Source organism: Eschscholzia californica, unplaced genomic scaffold, assembly GCF_041429995.1.
Source record: "Eschscholzia californica isolate CP2 unplaced genomic scaffold, dmEscCali1.0.p SCAF_4, whole genome shotgun sequence".
In the NCBI taxonomy this organism is placed as follows: domain Eukaryota; kingdom Viridiplantae; phylum Streptophyta; class Magnoliopsida; order Ranunculales; family Papaveraceae; genus Eschscholzia; species Eschscholzia californica.
Genome location: NW_028238461.1, coordinates 50,124,801 through 50,139,469, shown reverse-complemented (window position 1 = coordinate 50,139,469; position 14,669 = coordinate 50,124,801). Strand labels below are relative to the sequence as shown.

At 34.4% G+C, this 14,669-nt stretch overlaps 2 protein-coding genes across 2 annotated transcripts; one reads left to right on the top strand and one right to left on the bottom strand.

The window, feature by feature from the left end:
* Positions 1 to 7,164: 7,164 nt before the first annotated feature.
* Positions 7,165 to 10,351, bottom strand: LOC147545718 (Nse4, component of Smc5/6 DNA repair complex). Its single transcript, XM_086673277.1, has 7 exons — positions 9,689 to 10,351; positions 9,503 to 9,583; positions 8,691 to 8,943; positions 8,517 to 8,607; positions 8,053 to 8,269; positions 7,853 to 7,944; positions 7,165 to 7,733 (listed from the first exon to the last, which is right to left on the bottom strand). The coding sequence occupies exons 1-7, from the start codon at positions 9,891 to 9,893 to the stop codon at positions 7,470 to 7,472; spliced, it is 1,203 nt and encodes a 400-aa protein (XP_086529403.1). The 5' UTR covers positions 9,894 to 10,351; the 3' UTR covers positions 7,165 to 7,469.
* Positions 10,352 to 12,794: 2,443 nt separating this feature from the next.
* LOC147545717 (non-structural maintenance of chromosomes element 4 homolog A-like) lies at positions 12,795 to 14,352 on the top strand. The gene is made up of 7 exons (XM_086635859.1): positions 12,795 to 12,933; positions 13,012 to 13,089; positions 13,184 to 13,418; positions 13,496 to 13,586; positions 13,727 to 13,946; positions 14,030 to 14,121; positions 14,263 to 14,352. The coding sequence occupies exons 1-7, from the start codon at positions 12,795 to 12,797 to the stop codon at positions 14,350 to 14,352; spliced, it is 945 nt and encodes a 314-aa protein (XP_086491985.1).
* The last annotated feature ends 317 nt before the right edge of the window (positions 14,353 to 14,669 follow it).

Sequence of the window (14,669 nt, the reverse complement as noted above, 5' to 3'; positions counted from 1 at the left end):
TATATTAATTCAACCTCCTTGAAAGTTCTACAAGATCTTTTATTGTTATTCATGATTTTCATAAGGAGACCAACACAACCCTTTCATGATTTGTCTAAAGAGTTAGATTTAATTTACAGTAGAAATGAGATAAATTAAAAAGAGAAAGAAATTACTTATTAAATTTTTCCGAGATGTATCAAATGTATATGACGGTTAGTCCTTTACTAGGTTACATTATAATTGCACTCACAAAGACGTTACCATCTCATTACAAAGCGAGTCACGTTCTGTCGATATTTCTAAGAACTTCATGGATATTTTTGAGTAGTTGAATTATGTCGATCAAGAAAAAAAAATTGTTATATAACAACTCCAATACAGTTTCGACATTCATCTGTACTGATAACTTCCTCACCCAATCACCCATTATGGACGTTACTGTTACCTTTTAGTTTATGTAGGGAAGCATACATATATAAAGAAGTATGGATCATAAACCAATTTCATCATCCTTAGACGCGACCGAGGTTGAAAATGCATGTGAAAACATAGCACTGTGTGTGCAGATATTTCTTACATCAAGATGTACCAAAAGTTATCTTAATCAACAGTAATGTGTTGAAATTTCAAAATGTGAATTATAATGGAGTGAAGATGGTGAGAGAAACTATAATAGGGCAGAACCAGATATTTTTTTAATACTGCTGCAGGCGCCCTTCCACAAGCAGTCTTTCCGGACGGGTCGTTTGTAAAAAAGGTGTCTATAACAATAGCGTAGGGCACCTCTAGAACATTTCTTCTTGTTATTAACCTTTTACAGACATTTCTTGAGGTTGACCCAAAGAATCGGTAGAGCGAAAATGTTATTCCATGTTACTAGAGCGAATAAGTAACAAGGTTCATACCACTCTAATTAAACACTTTTGGGGCTAAAGTTAGTTGTACATATTAGATATTGCCCAAGTTCCCACTTAAAATAACTACCCAAGTGAGCTACCAGCCCACTAGTTTAAATGGTAACCACTACCAAAACCAACCCTAAATCCCAAGTGAGGTACCACTCCACTAATTTAAGATTAAATGCAGATTGGACAATGCACTATTTATTACATCATTAGTAAATATAATATCTTTAACACATGTAATAAGTACAAAATAACTGTGAACTATCCTTAACAAGAACCACAAGGAAAACCATTTCACAAAACAAGAGCCGAAACTGCAAATTCTGAACGTAATACTTCGATGTGTAATAGTAAGTCAACTTCTCAGCAAAGGAAACTATTTTAACAATCCTATCTATATACGATATACCTTGAATTATATAGGTCGGTGAGATAGCTATAATTCCAGAGCCAAGGAAATGGATTTTGAGCCGAAGACCCAAATATTTTATAAGAATGGAGAGTCAAATTCATCATATGAAGTTTATGGAAAAGAAGAAAACTTAATCTTCATACATTATTCTTGTGTAATTTCACAACTTACAAACTTTGAGATGAAATTTACAAGGAGGGACATGAAAAAGAAAGATCAAGCAACCAAGGACTAAAACCCATCAATTTATGTCAACATTATATCATCTAAAAAATAATTATTATCTTTTAATTTATTTTTTTAAGGTCAACCTTCATGGATAATCCAAATCAATTTGTTGTTTCCAATCAAAATGACATTACCCAAATCATTTGATTAAATTCCACTAAAACTTAATCGGGGGTGTTTTAGAAGTACGTGTGGCCGAGATTATAATTTATCATCGCTCCAGTCCACTTGAATTTTTTATAGATGAGGTTCTTATACATTTTAGTCACATAAGATTGGGAATTTATCATTTTAAATAAAATTTGTAACCCTTACAATTATAACAAAGAAGTTTATAATATGTATAAATTCCAAGATATAAAAATTTGGTGTTAAGAGTTTCTAAATAATCTACTTTTGTAGGATATGAGTTGGATAGTGAAAGTAACTTACATGTCAAAATTAGACAACGCTAACAAATTCTGAATTGCTAAACCAAATGGGAATTGTGTAACGTTGACATGTTCTGTTAAGCCATTTGTAACAAAAACTAATTAAAAGAACAAATAATTTGATCAACTTCGAGGTTGTAATAAAAATGTACTAACGTTAAAGAATGTCTTAGGACTGAACAATCAGATGAATTTTTTGAAAGAATTTTTCAAGGAGCAAGTGGTCCGTGAAAATATCATTTTATTTATTTTGAAAATTAGAATTTAAAAAATTTCGTGGTAGCTCAATTTATTTGTCCCAGAGACATTTGTTCCCTTCACATCATTCGTACACAAATTAAACAAGCCCTAACTACCAACATTATAAACAATTCATTTGTTTCTCTTAATACAAATATTAAAAAAATTAATTCATTTTAAGGGTTATTTCATTATTCTTTTTATAAATAACTTATTATCTACTTTATAAAAATTGGAATTCAAAAAAAATGGGTTGAATATTTATTAGGATAACACTTTCCAATTTTTTGTCCACAGTTATCATGTTTCATTGTTTGTATCTGTCAAAGTAGTGCTCCAAAGAGAATTCAAACTCTCATAAGTAGAAACATGAGAATTTTGTTGAATTTCGAAACAAGCCCTAACTTCACACTGTTCTCAAGTTATCTACTGTATAAATCAAGAAGTAGAAGTGTCCTCTTTGTCTCCCACCCACACCAAATCAGTATTAGTGGTCAACTCTCATCCAGTCCCAAGCCTCATTATCCTACTCGATATTTCGAAGAAATTAGTGGTCAACTTTGGTCAATCTCCTCTTGACTGAAAAATCAATTATTTTTGTGTAAATGGAGTTGCACCTAAGGTACATAATCAACCATTTATTTATTTTTCATGCGTAAAGAGTTAGTATAATATGTTTAAAGGTCGGTCATAAAATTCATACAATTGATGGAATTTTAATAAAGAAATGCAGACAAATTAGCTACTATTACAATTCACGTGTGTCTATCAAATTATAAGAATATATACGAGGTCTATCCTCCATACAACCTTTAAAATCAAATAGACGAATCTTTTACTATTTCAGAAATAAAATGAAAAAGGACGGATGACGATAATATCTCTATATAGTGTGACATATCACCTTATATACATTGCATTCTACTTATCAATTCAAACGTGATTAATGATTTGAAATTGATGGGCACTTTTCCTTTTAGGTTTTTTTCCCTTTTATTATTGTACACGAAGTGGTCTGCCATTCACCAGTCCAGCCTCCACCAATTCCTCCCATTCCAATAAAAAAAATTAGGTCACTATTTAAACGAAGATGATAGTTTTTTTGTCATTTAGGGCCAGGCTTCGATGATATCAACATTCATCCGCCTTTTATCGACAATTTTGATTTGTATAGATAATGTAAATTGAATGTTTTTAGGTGTTTGCTTTACTAATTATGCTCCACCTTGTAAGGCAAAATCTCTCCGGTGTTTTTCATGATTTAGGCTTAATTTTTCTTACGCTTTGACATGATATTCTGAATGTTGTTTTCTTTTTTATGCAATCGTCAGTATGTTTCAAACTCTTTTTCCCTTTTATTTTTATAAACTTTTTGGTTGAGGGCATATTTGTCCCTTCATTTTTCATGTCACTTTAACACTAGGTCAACCACTACTCCTTATTAAAGAGAAATAGAGATGAATGGATCACGTAGTTGTGGCCATTTTTTCTACGTAAAAGGAGAAAATCTTTTGTCCTTGTGGAAAAGGTGTCCGATTACTAATTTCATTTACTATTATTTGATTTTTTTTTCATATGAAATTCTATGATTTTCTCATAAAGTGGTGCAATATTAAAGAAATTATAGGGAAAGATGGTTTACTCATGCCATCTAGCTAAGATATTGATCTTCAATACAAAATCAATACTCCAACCTACTACGGCGGTTTAAAAGTACTGAATAACCACTAAAAACAAGCATTGTCATGATTTATGGTGTAAAAATAGATTTGTAATCGATGTCAAATAAGAATAGTCCTGACTCCAAGATATCAAGAACACTTGAGATTAGGTTTGTACAAATTTGCACATGTTTCATGTCACGCATGACACTGTTTAAATGAACAAGAATAGGTAAGTGGGAGTATTAAACACCTATTATATATGCTCCACCTTGCAAGGCAAAATCTCTCCCGTGTTTTTCGTGATTTAGGCTTAATTTTCCTTATGCTTTGACATGATACTCGAAATGTTGTTTTCCATCGTCAGTATATGTTTCAACTATTTTTCCTTTTTCTTTTTATGAACTCCTTTATTTTGAGGGAGTATGGTTTAACTGTCCCTTCATTTCCATGTCACTTTAACACTAGGTCAACCACTACTCCTTAGTCCTTACCAAGGACAAAAAGAAATGAATGGATCAAGGAGTTGTAGCCATTTTTTTCTACGTAAAAGGGAAAGAAAAACACTTGTCCTTATGGAAAAGGTATCCCTAGTTACTATTATTTGATTTTCTTTGATATAGCCATATAAATTCGATGAATTTATCATAAAGTGGTGCAATATTAAAGAAATTACAGGGAAAGATGGTTTACTCATGATATCTAGCGAAAAGCCGAAAATATTGTCCTTAAACACAAAATCAATACTCTAACCTACTAAGGTTGTTTAAAAGTATTGAATAACCACTAAAACCGAGCATTGTCATGATTTATGGTGAAAAAGTAGATCGGCAATCGATGTCAAATAAAAATAGTCCTGACTCCTGACTCCAAGATATCAAGAACATTGAGATCAAAAATGTGGAGTTGTATTCCCTATTTTCTTTTACATATGTATTGTAATGCCACTCTGAATGCTTAGTTCTTAATATATTTATCCTTAACAAAAAAAAAAAAAAAATATCAAGAACATTTGAAAATTAGGTTGTACAAATTTGCACATATTTCATGTCACGCATGACACTGTTTAAACGAACAAGAAGAGGTAAGTGGGAGAAAATAATCCTATTGAACACCTACAAGATAGCAAGCAAGGTTGAAGGATTAGGTTATTTCTCTTGTCTCAATCTCTTTCCTTTGTACATCTTTTTTTTTCTTTTTCTCTACTTTAATGTCAACTTCAATCCTTGAAGAAATTTTTTAAAGACTTGAAGAAATTATATATTAAAGACTACTATTTACACAACAAATTTTTAGTATTTTTTAAATATTTTCTTTCTTAAAGGCTTTAAATTAGGCGAGAATTCAGAAATCAACAAATTTTAAATGCGGGTGGGCAGGTTTTATGTCGAAAAATTGACACGTATTTAAATTATACATAGAATTTTGTATTGCCGTGTTAGAGATAGATTTTGACGTGGCAAGAAGTTACAAATTAAAAAAAAAAAAGTTACAAATAAAATAAATGCTTAATTTTAGGATTCTTTTTGCCCTGGAATTCATGAGAGCTTAAGATGAAAAGTTACATAAAAGAATGTGGATTAGCTAGTTTTAATTATTTTAATCATACTATTATTTATGGTTGGATCCAATATTTTCGTATTAATAACAATTGTAATAGTAATCTATATAAAGTTTGAGTAGAGAGGAAATAATAACCACAAATCTGTCCCCATGACAAAGATCACGTCTTAATTAAGGGGAACAACTTATGATCACAATTTATCTTATTGTGTACTCTGATAAGACCATACATATTACCTAATCAAAATCATCTTTTTGTATAGTGTAATCCACCTTCATTTTCCTGTTTATCTTTTTCTAGGGTTTCTATTGTCCTTAAACATACAATTATGAACATCTCAAGAATGGTAAGGTATAGTTATATTGATGTGAAGTTGCTTCTGAAACAAAAGTAGACAAAAGGTCTTTTCGTCTGACTTGATCGACATCTTTTATCTAAAGATTTTCGTGGATACATAGTTTCTAATTGCCAAAACATTTAAAAGTTCAAGTTATTACTTAAATGTGCTCCATCTTATACGTTGGTGATTGGATTGAAAGTCCACTCGAGCCATATAGAATTGGTGGAAGAGAAAAGGTCTTTTAGATGAAATGACCTATTTCCGAATGTCCAACTATCTTTTAAGCTACAACTAGATGTCCGTGCACTATAACGGTAGGTCCACAATTGATAAACAAATCTTGTGTTGATTTCGTCACTGTGGTGCATGTAATTGATCAATAACAATGTTTTTTTTATTAGAGTTTGGAAAATTTTGTACTTGTGAAGTTTTTTGAAGTCTAAATTAACTAACTAAGCTTTAGTAAATATGCACAAAATAGTTTGGCTATAGTCAATTAGTTTTAAGATGAATTTGTTTCTAAGTCGTAGATTTGGGTACTATATACACTTAAGACAGATTAAATTCTGACCACATGATTTAACAAATCTTGTGAATTTTGAAAATCGTAAAAACACATAAGAAATTTCTGATTACCTGAACTTACATTCTACACTATAATGGGCTAAACTCATAACTTCGTTGTGTTTTCGTATTTAACTTCATTTGAACCTACTAAAAGAGGTATCTGGTCGTGTATATAGTATTCAAAAGTATAGAACCAAATCCTAGTACTGTTATGATTTATTAGACTTGCAAGCTGGTTTTGCAAGAAGAGTTAGTCCAATGGCCTCTAACATGATGACCGCACTAGTGTTTCATGGAGGTGTATTTGTACTTCGTAAACTGAGCCCTGCATAGAAGAGTGTCGAGTGACTCCATCTCTTTCTTTCGTCGAGTAGGAAAAACCACTCTCCAGGAAGTCTTTCATGTTCAGTGAATTAGGTTTCAGTACCCCTTGCCAGAAGGTGGGCAGCGCATCGAGGTTCGCTATTCAATTTTCGAACTTAGACTCCACAATGTGTATTTAGCAAAGCAGTGGACTCTCTCTCTCCCTCTCTATTCACAAAGGTTTCTAGATGGAAACCCTAGTCAAGGGTTACCAAAGATGCAAAGACCATACTCAGAGGATGAAAGATATGGAGAGACTAGAGAGCCGAAGAGTTTGGTGGTAGCTCTTGGTCCGGGTGTCCGACCATCAGCAAAAATGAGGAAGATGGTTGGTGAATATTATGTATTGAGGAACTGTGTGTAACCTTGTTTGCTTCTTCAAGTACTACTAATAGCATCTCTGGTGCAATAACAAATCAATAGAATACAAACTTACACAAACATCAACACTACCAAATAACACACTACAGATTTAAGATCGAAAATCTCAAATACCATCAAACCCAAGCTAATTCAAATTACAAATACCCCCAACGGCCCAACCTCCGACAAAAAAAAAAATTGAACATATTAGATCCCAAAATTAGGTACAGGTACAGTAATTCAATGTAATTGGAAGAACCAATTATGCATGTCATCCACTAATTTTATCCTCCCTACTTAATATACAGGGTTAGCCAAAATGTATATAAATTATCATAGATTCACATACCGCTTCTGCACAAAAAAAACTATTGAAACATGTCCATCCCAGACACACAGTACTTGTTCAATAGTTATCGGATAATCTTTCGCTTACCCTTTCGAATGGCAGCAGCCTCCATGTTTGGATCATCATTCTCAGGAGAATCTTCTACGATCGATTTTTCTTGTATGACTAAACCTCGATTCCTGCAGAACTTTCTGATTGGTGTTGTAGGATCACCACCAGTAGCCGGAGGGCTTTGAGGTATACTTTCTGCTTGAGTTTGAGTTGATATCTCCGAAGGGTTTCGATGAGGCATAAGCTCCTCGTTAATATCAACATTATCCTTCATCAACTGCACAGAAATATTTATGATTAAGGTAAAATAATACGATATACGAAGTATAATAAGCTTTAAAATGATTGGTTTAAAAAAGTCTGTGATAACATGAGTCGTAGAATTCCTGGGAATACCTTCCAGTCTTTGAAGTCGAATCTGAATACGAAATGATGGTACATAGCATCGCCAGAAGCAACTGCATTAGCAGCAGGTGCATTTCTAGGAGCTGAGAGTAGAAAAACAACAATCCATTATAAATATGAGTAGATCTTGAAAATTTGACATGAGAAAACTGAGAATACAAAAAGAAAAATGATAAGTGTGTGGATCTCACAAACTAGATGGAAGCCATTGTCATCCACTGCTATTTCAGCCCTTCCATCTTTGACCAGAAACGACATAGCAAATAAATTCTCCACTGTCTGGGCGAAGGAGTTTCTATTTAGAACCAAGTTTTCAAGTCTAACACTCCGGTGTTTCCTCAACACATCAAACATAGTTGCCATGTTCTTGTCGGTATCTGTCTTCTCTTCTGTCTCGGCACCATCAAGCTGTATTTAATATTGAGAACTTAGTAAAAAGTTATGCACATAGGAATTATTTCATGATTTGTTTTCAGCAGTGTACATGAGATTAAGCCTTATTTTAGTAAAAAGATGGATGTTCAATCACAGATAATGGGAAGTAAAAGGTTCACCCAATGAGTTGACTCATAACTAAAGAAAATAAAATTTTGCCTTTAATCTCATGAAAAATAACACACAAGAAAGTAAGGAAATAAAAAGAGAGTACGCTTACATCTTCAGGACGTTGAGTTGAGGTTGGCTTAGTACGTTTTCTCTGAACTACAGTTTTCCGTTGCTTCATTTCAGTATTCATTGGTCCGAGCCTTCGAAATATAATAAACCAAAGTTAGAGGAAGATCTACACAAAATAAGTCACAAATTCTCTACAAGAATGGTAATTATTTACATTGTACAGCATCCTGAAACATTTCTGAATAGGTGACAGACATCAACTCCAACATCTTTCCAGGCTAATGATGAGACTTCAGAAGTCTCCGCGCCCGCTACTCCATTTTGTTGCCCAAAGTTCAGAAGCAGACATGTAACGAAATCAGTAGGTGTGATGCCTTCGCTATTCTGTGACTTCACAGATGTTACCAAGGTGTTAGTGATATCTAACAGAGCCTCGGCATCAGCAACTTGTTCCCTGGGCTTTTGAACTGGAAACATAGCAAAAATCATTAAGAGCAAACATCAGTTTCTCGACGAAGATAACAAAAACTTCTGATAAGAAAAGCAATAAAATAAATATCACTTGCTGAATGTGGGGCATTTAATTCAACGTAATCATATGTACACAAGACTTCACAAGTCATTACCAAAGGACCAATATATCGTAAAATAAATTGTTCAATATCATTTCTCGACAATCAACTGGTGATTAACCGTAAAGGCGCAAATGTATCAAATCTAAAGTAAGAGAACTAAATAAAATGTCTTTTTTCATACGACGAGTTAAAAGTTCAAAAACAATAACCAGATATTGTGAAGAATCACTCTGACCTATAACTTAAACTCCATTCTGCTAATATCACGATGAACAAATAACCCTAAATCTACCCTTTAAATTGCATTTTCTTAGCCAATTTCAAATACATTTCAATAATAACCCATTTCTTCGTTTATATAGTGTGATAATAAGTTTTGAAGTATATATTCTGACTCAAAAGCATCTAGTAATTCAGTAAAAACATAAAAAATTGGAGTTTATATCAGTACCCAGTTCATGTAAGCTTTCAACTTGGTTGATAATATTGTTGAACTTATCAGAATCCACGCTAGAAATATCATCCCTTTTATCTGCAGTATAAGAACAATAGATGATATAAGTAAATACCAAACCCTCCTAGACCCACACAGAACTCTAAAATCGAAACCCTAAAATTGGAAAAGAGAATCTATTACCATTAATCAGATTTTTCACAGCCATATACTGCGACCGAAGAACTCTCCGATCCGCTACACCATGACGACCGGATTGAGTACTCTCCCCTTCTTCTGCTTCTACACTTCTTTTTCTACTTCCAGGTTCTCCTTTTACAGGCCTCGGTTCAACCCCAACTTGACCTCCATTACTTCTTCGCTGTTCGCTCTTCCCTGGTCTCGTCATAATCCTAAAACCCTAGAAAGTTCTTGAGGGAAAAACGAAGTCCCTCAAACCTTCCAACGAGAATCGCAAGAATTGGTAAATGAAAAGGGAAGAGAGTAAATCGGGTTGACGAAAAGGGAAAGAAAGGAAATCCCCAAATCTAAAACCCTAGATTTCGGAATAGAAGAATTTCAATAGTTTAAAAGAGGTAGGTATCTATGAAAGTTGAAATTTTGGGTTCTATTTTTGAAGTAAGTTTTTCCCTCCTCCCCGCTCTATTGAAATTTGGGAAAATTTTGGCAATCTTCTGAGAATTGGAATTCCCTCTTCTTCTTTTTTTTTTCTCCCTCTATAACTTTTTTCTCTCTCTAAAACGTAAGGGCACGTCAACTAGTCCGTTACGTCAGATGATAGGGTGATACCAGTATACCACTTCCTGGATAGAAGCGATCACGAAATCCACGACTCTTTAGTGCTCTAGTTTGGTGTACAGACGTGTATCAAAACCTTGATCCACCTTCTCAAATGCTCAAAATGCACATTTAAAATGGGTTAATTCTTGTATGGACCTCAGATGTGACAGGCTTGTTTATTTGACCCTTCGAACGACTCAAGTCGTATGACAACGTCGACTCTAGGGTTCTTTTCGAGATTCCGCGTTTGCTTTGATCTAATACCTCTCTTCTTTTCTCTCACTTTCTTTCTATCTTCTTTGCGTTCCTTCTTCATCTGTATTGTCTCATTTCTCTCCTTTTCTTTTTCTATCTTTACCAATTTTAATGTACTAGCGTAAATCATAACCTTTGAGAATTTGATTTTAAAGATACTACAAAACAGACTATTTTTTATTTACATCATGGGCTCATGGCTATAATTATCTCTCCATTATTTTCAACATGTTATTGTACTTCACGAGACTTACAATAACACGTTTATAATTTTAGGCAAAATTTGTTGCAGTGACAAATTCGACCAGAATTTTCATTTTCAAAGGTAAAATGGTACTTTTAAGAAATGATATTTTTTATTAATTCACAAGATTGGGTTTGGTGTCCTGTAATGCTTGTATTTAGGACTTAAAAATTACGACCCCAAGTGTCTGTGTCATATAATATTGATTGGTAACCATTTTTACTCAAAGAAAAAGTTTGAGACTCTATTTTTGTGGAAATTGGTTACGCTCTACGAAAGTCATTACAATGACATTGATACATAAAAAAGTATACTCACCCGCCACCTGGGACTCTTACTTGAACTGCCTGTCAGAGAAACAAGGGGTTCTCTCTCCACTCACATGTTCGGTCACGTGGAGAGAAAAATTCTTGTTTCTCTCACAGATGAGTCAAGTGGGAATCTACAAGGGCGGGTCATGTAGACTTGTTATTGATAAATATGTCAACATTATCGACTACTTGGGCAACCAAATGTTAGACACGTTTAGGACTCTTAATATCTCAACTCATGCGTTATGGAATGAACTCGCGTTTTGGTCCGACTTGAATTAATGAATCGGTTGGCTTTTACTATTTAAATGCCCGATAGAACTTATTCTTCTCCCGCCACTTCTTTTTTTGTAATCTCGGTTGATCACAAATTCAAAACGCCCTCAACAGAAGGAGTTTCACTTCACAGGTAACCTTGTTTCTCTAGTCTCTCTCTCTCTCTCTCTCTCTCTCTCTCTCTCTCTCTCTCTCTCTCTCTCTCTCTCTCTCTCTCTCCTGATCTTGATTCCAATTTGAATTTGAGTTTCGAAATATCAATCTAGAAGGTTTGATCATTGTTTCCTGTAACAGATCGTAAGATCTCCATTCAATTTCCTCTGTCTTTTAGTTTCTTGTTTAATAAATTAGTTTCTTCAAACGATCGGATCGAAACACAACTTCTTATTTGTGGAATTAATCTGAAAATCAATGCATTTGTTTCGTTTCGATGTGCATTTGATCCCTCTCTCTCTCTCTAAGGTCAGAATGAAAATATGATCAATGTTTATAGGTTTTAATCCGTGAAATCCAATATATTCATGTAATTTGAGTAATATAATGGATTACTAGATGATCGAACTGGTAAAAATTAAGTTCTTAGATTAGGTTTTGAAATCTCATTTGCTGATGATAGAATTGTTGAGATGTTTTTGTTAAAATTATTCGTTTTCCTTATTGAAGAGGAACTTGTGAATTTCATAACACCTTCCTTGTCAATAGAACTCATGCTATGCTGTTAAACCTAATCCGTTCGAGAAAAGTACTGAAACTGAGATTAGTAGTGTGACAAAACCTGGAGAACCAGTAACCACATGATCAGATTTCTTAGTTGGTAATTTTCGGTCTTTTTAAACTCGTTCTACCTCAGCTTGTGTCTAATGCGGATTTCATAACCGCATAACTGTAGATACTCAACTGAACACTTGCGCTGACTGACGATCCAGGAAGAAATATTCAAATCTTTTCTTGAATGGAGTTATGCAGTCTGTGATTTTAGAAAAAAAAAAATCTGTATTTTACCCCGCTTCCACCTCACAAAATGATAGTCGGAACATGGACCGGAAGGAAACTGCTTAGCTATACATAACTACTATATGTGTTAAGAACATAACACTTTACTAACAGCTTGATGTGGAAGTGACTAAGCTAGTATTTGTTCTACTAGTTGGCATAAGGATAGACTATGGAAAAATAAGATTAGCAGAACACACGTTCTCCTAACGGGGGCTACATTGCCACGTGCCTCTACTGTTTGCGTTCTGAAATGAATTTAACCGTTTACTTCAACCCAACTTTCTAGCTATAGCTTTCAGTTTTTCGGTGATCAAATTGAGGGCATTCTTGTGAAATGATAGGTATCCTTTTCTCTGGTGACTAAGCTGCCTCCACTATGATATCAGGAGTTGGCTGTCTCAGACTTATCAAGGAACAAGCTACAAATATGGAGAAGGTAACAGAAAAACACCCAGCAATTCTTTTGCAGGAACAAGGTCCTAAACCATCCAGTATCAGAGATGAGAGTACGACGAACCACCGTAGTTTGAGGTTATACTGTCTCTCTATGAAGGACTCAATAATGGGTACTTGTCATCCTTTCTGTCATTTCAATTAACTCTTACCTAATTCAGTCAGTCAGTTATTCTTCGTTTTTGCCGCAGCGGGAGATAAAGTAACAAAGGGTGACTTGGAGAAATTAACTGACATGATTAACAAAGTAGAGATGCTATATCACGACGGTACTACAGCGCTCTTGGATTTCTACGCTAAGATTATATTGCGAAGGTACTATGTAGTATATAGTGGATAATTGGATTCGTTTTCTGTTTTTAGTTCATAAACCTCGACAACAAGTTGCAGATGCGGAGGCCCTACTCAATATCACACAGACATTATTTCTCTACCTTAAATCCTCTGAGAAACCAAAGGATGTATCGAACTTTGTTTCATGTGTGGTTCAACAATACGAGGAAAGTACTGCGTCAGAGGGTTGCAAATCTATATCATGGAAGAGGTTGGGCTTCAATACTTCTTCTATCTTCAGGGGAGCAGCAGGAGTTCGCACTATGTAAACATCCTTTTAACTTGTTGACTCGTAACATACGGTTTTCTGGTCTTTCCCACCTGAATGCAAAATAAATTCAGGTTAGGATCGATGGATACCAAACTATCCGAAGAAAGATCAATAACTCGTAGGAAACGCCCGAGGCCAGTGAAAACTCTAAATCCCCTTGAGGTGAATTAATAAAGATTGCTTCTTATTATCAGTGGAGACTCAATTTCATAATAGCAATTTGAGTATTGCTCAAAACTGCATATAAGAAAGTCCATACCTGTTCATGACTTTGCAGTTGTTTGTTCCTATCCTTGCTGTAGGTGGAAGAAGACGCCCCTTCTGCAAACAAAATTGAGACAGATAGAAATATTGTAGCGATGTTTGAAATTTTGAAAAAGTGGAAGCTTATCCAACTGGAGAAGCTAGTCCTGAACAGATTATCATTTGCTCAGACTGTCGAGAACATCTTTGCACTTTCATTTCTAGTCAAAGAAGGAAGAGCTGAAATAAAAGTCAATGAAAGCGGAATTCATCTAGTCGGTGAGAGGATATTCAATATCTATACCTTCCCCCATTATCTCTATTGACATAGGCAAAAAATTACCGAGCTCAAATCTTACCAGCCCCAAGAAATGCTCCAATGATAAAGGAAATTGCTAGTGGAGAGCATTCTTATCATCACTTTATTCTCAGATTCGACTACAAAGATTGGCAGGTAATTAACTAAAGTCATCTTCATTAGTTACTCAAGACTTGGTTTGGGATATAGAGTTCTTAGATCATTGATTTTAAAGTTCTAGCAATTCATTTTGCGTTACCACTTGCTATCTGCATATTTTAACTCCTTTTTCCCCAGTTAATGTTGGAAACTGTGGAGAAGGGTGAAGAAGTAATGCCTCATAGGATCAGAACAGATAGCGGTTCTTCATCTGTCGAGAAGCTGTAGAGGTTCGAAATAAAGTCAGAGGCCTATGAAGATTTGCAGATGTTTTGAAGCAACTCATAATGTTAGAGTAACCACTATCTGAGGATACCCCATTGATATGGAAAGTTCTATACATATACTTAAAGGTAAAATTGATTTCAATGTCCTAAATAATTGCTTAGCATATTCACCAAATGACAATAAATAGTTCGAGTTATGTCTCTACCACACATTATTGTCCATCATATGTTTTTGTTTAAATCTTTTTACGTTTCTGATTACTCGGTTCTGTCATTTCCACTGCAGCCTTCGATAAAGCAGTGAAGAGTTAGGAGTGA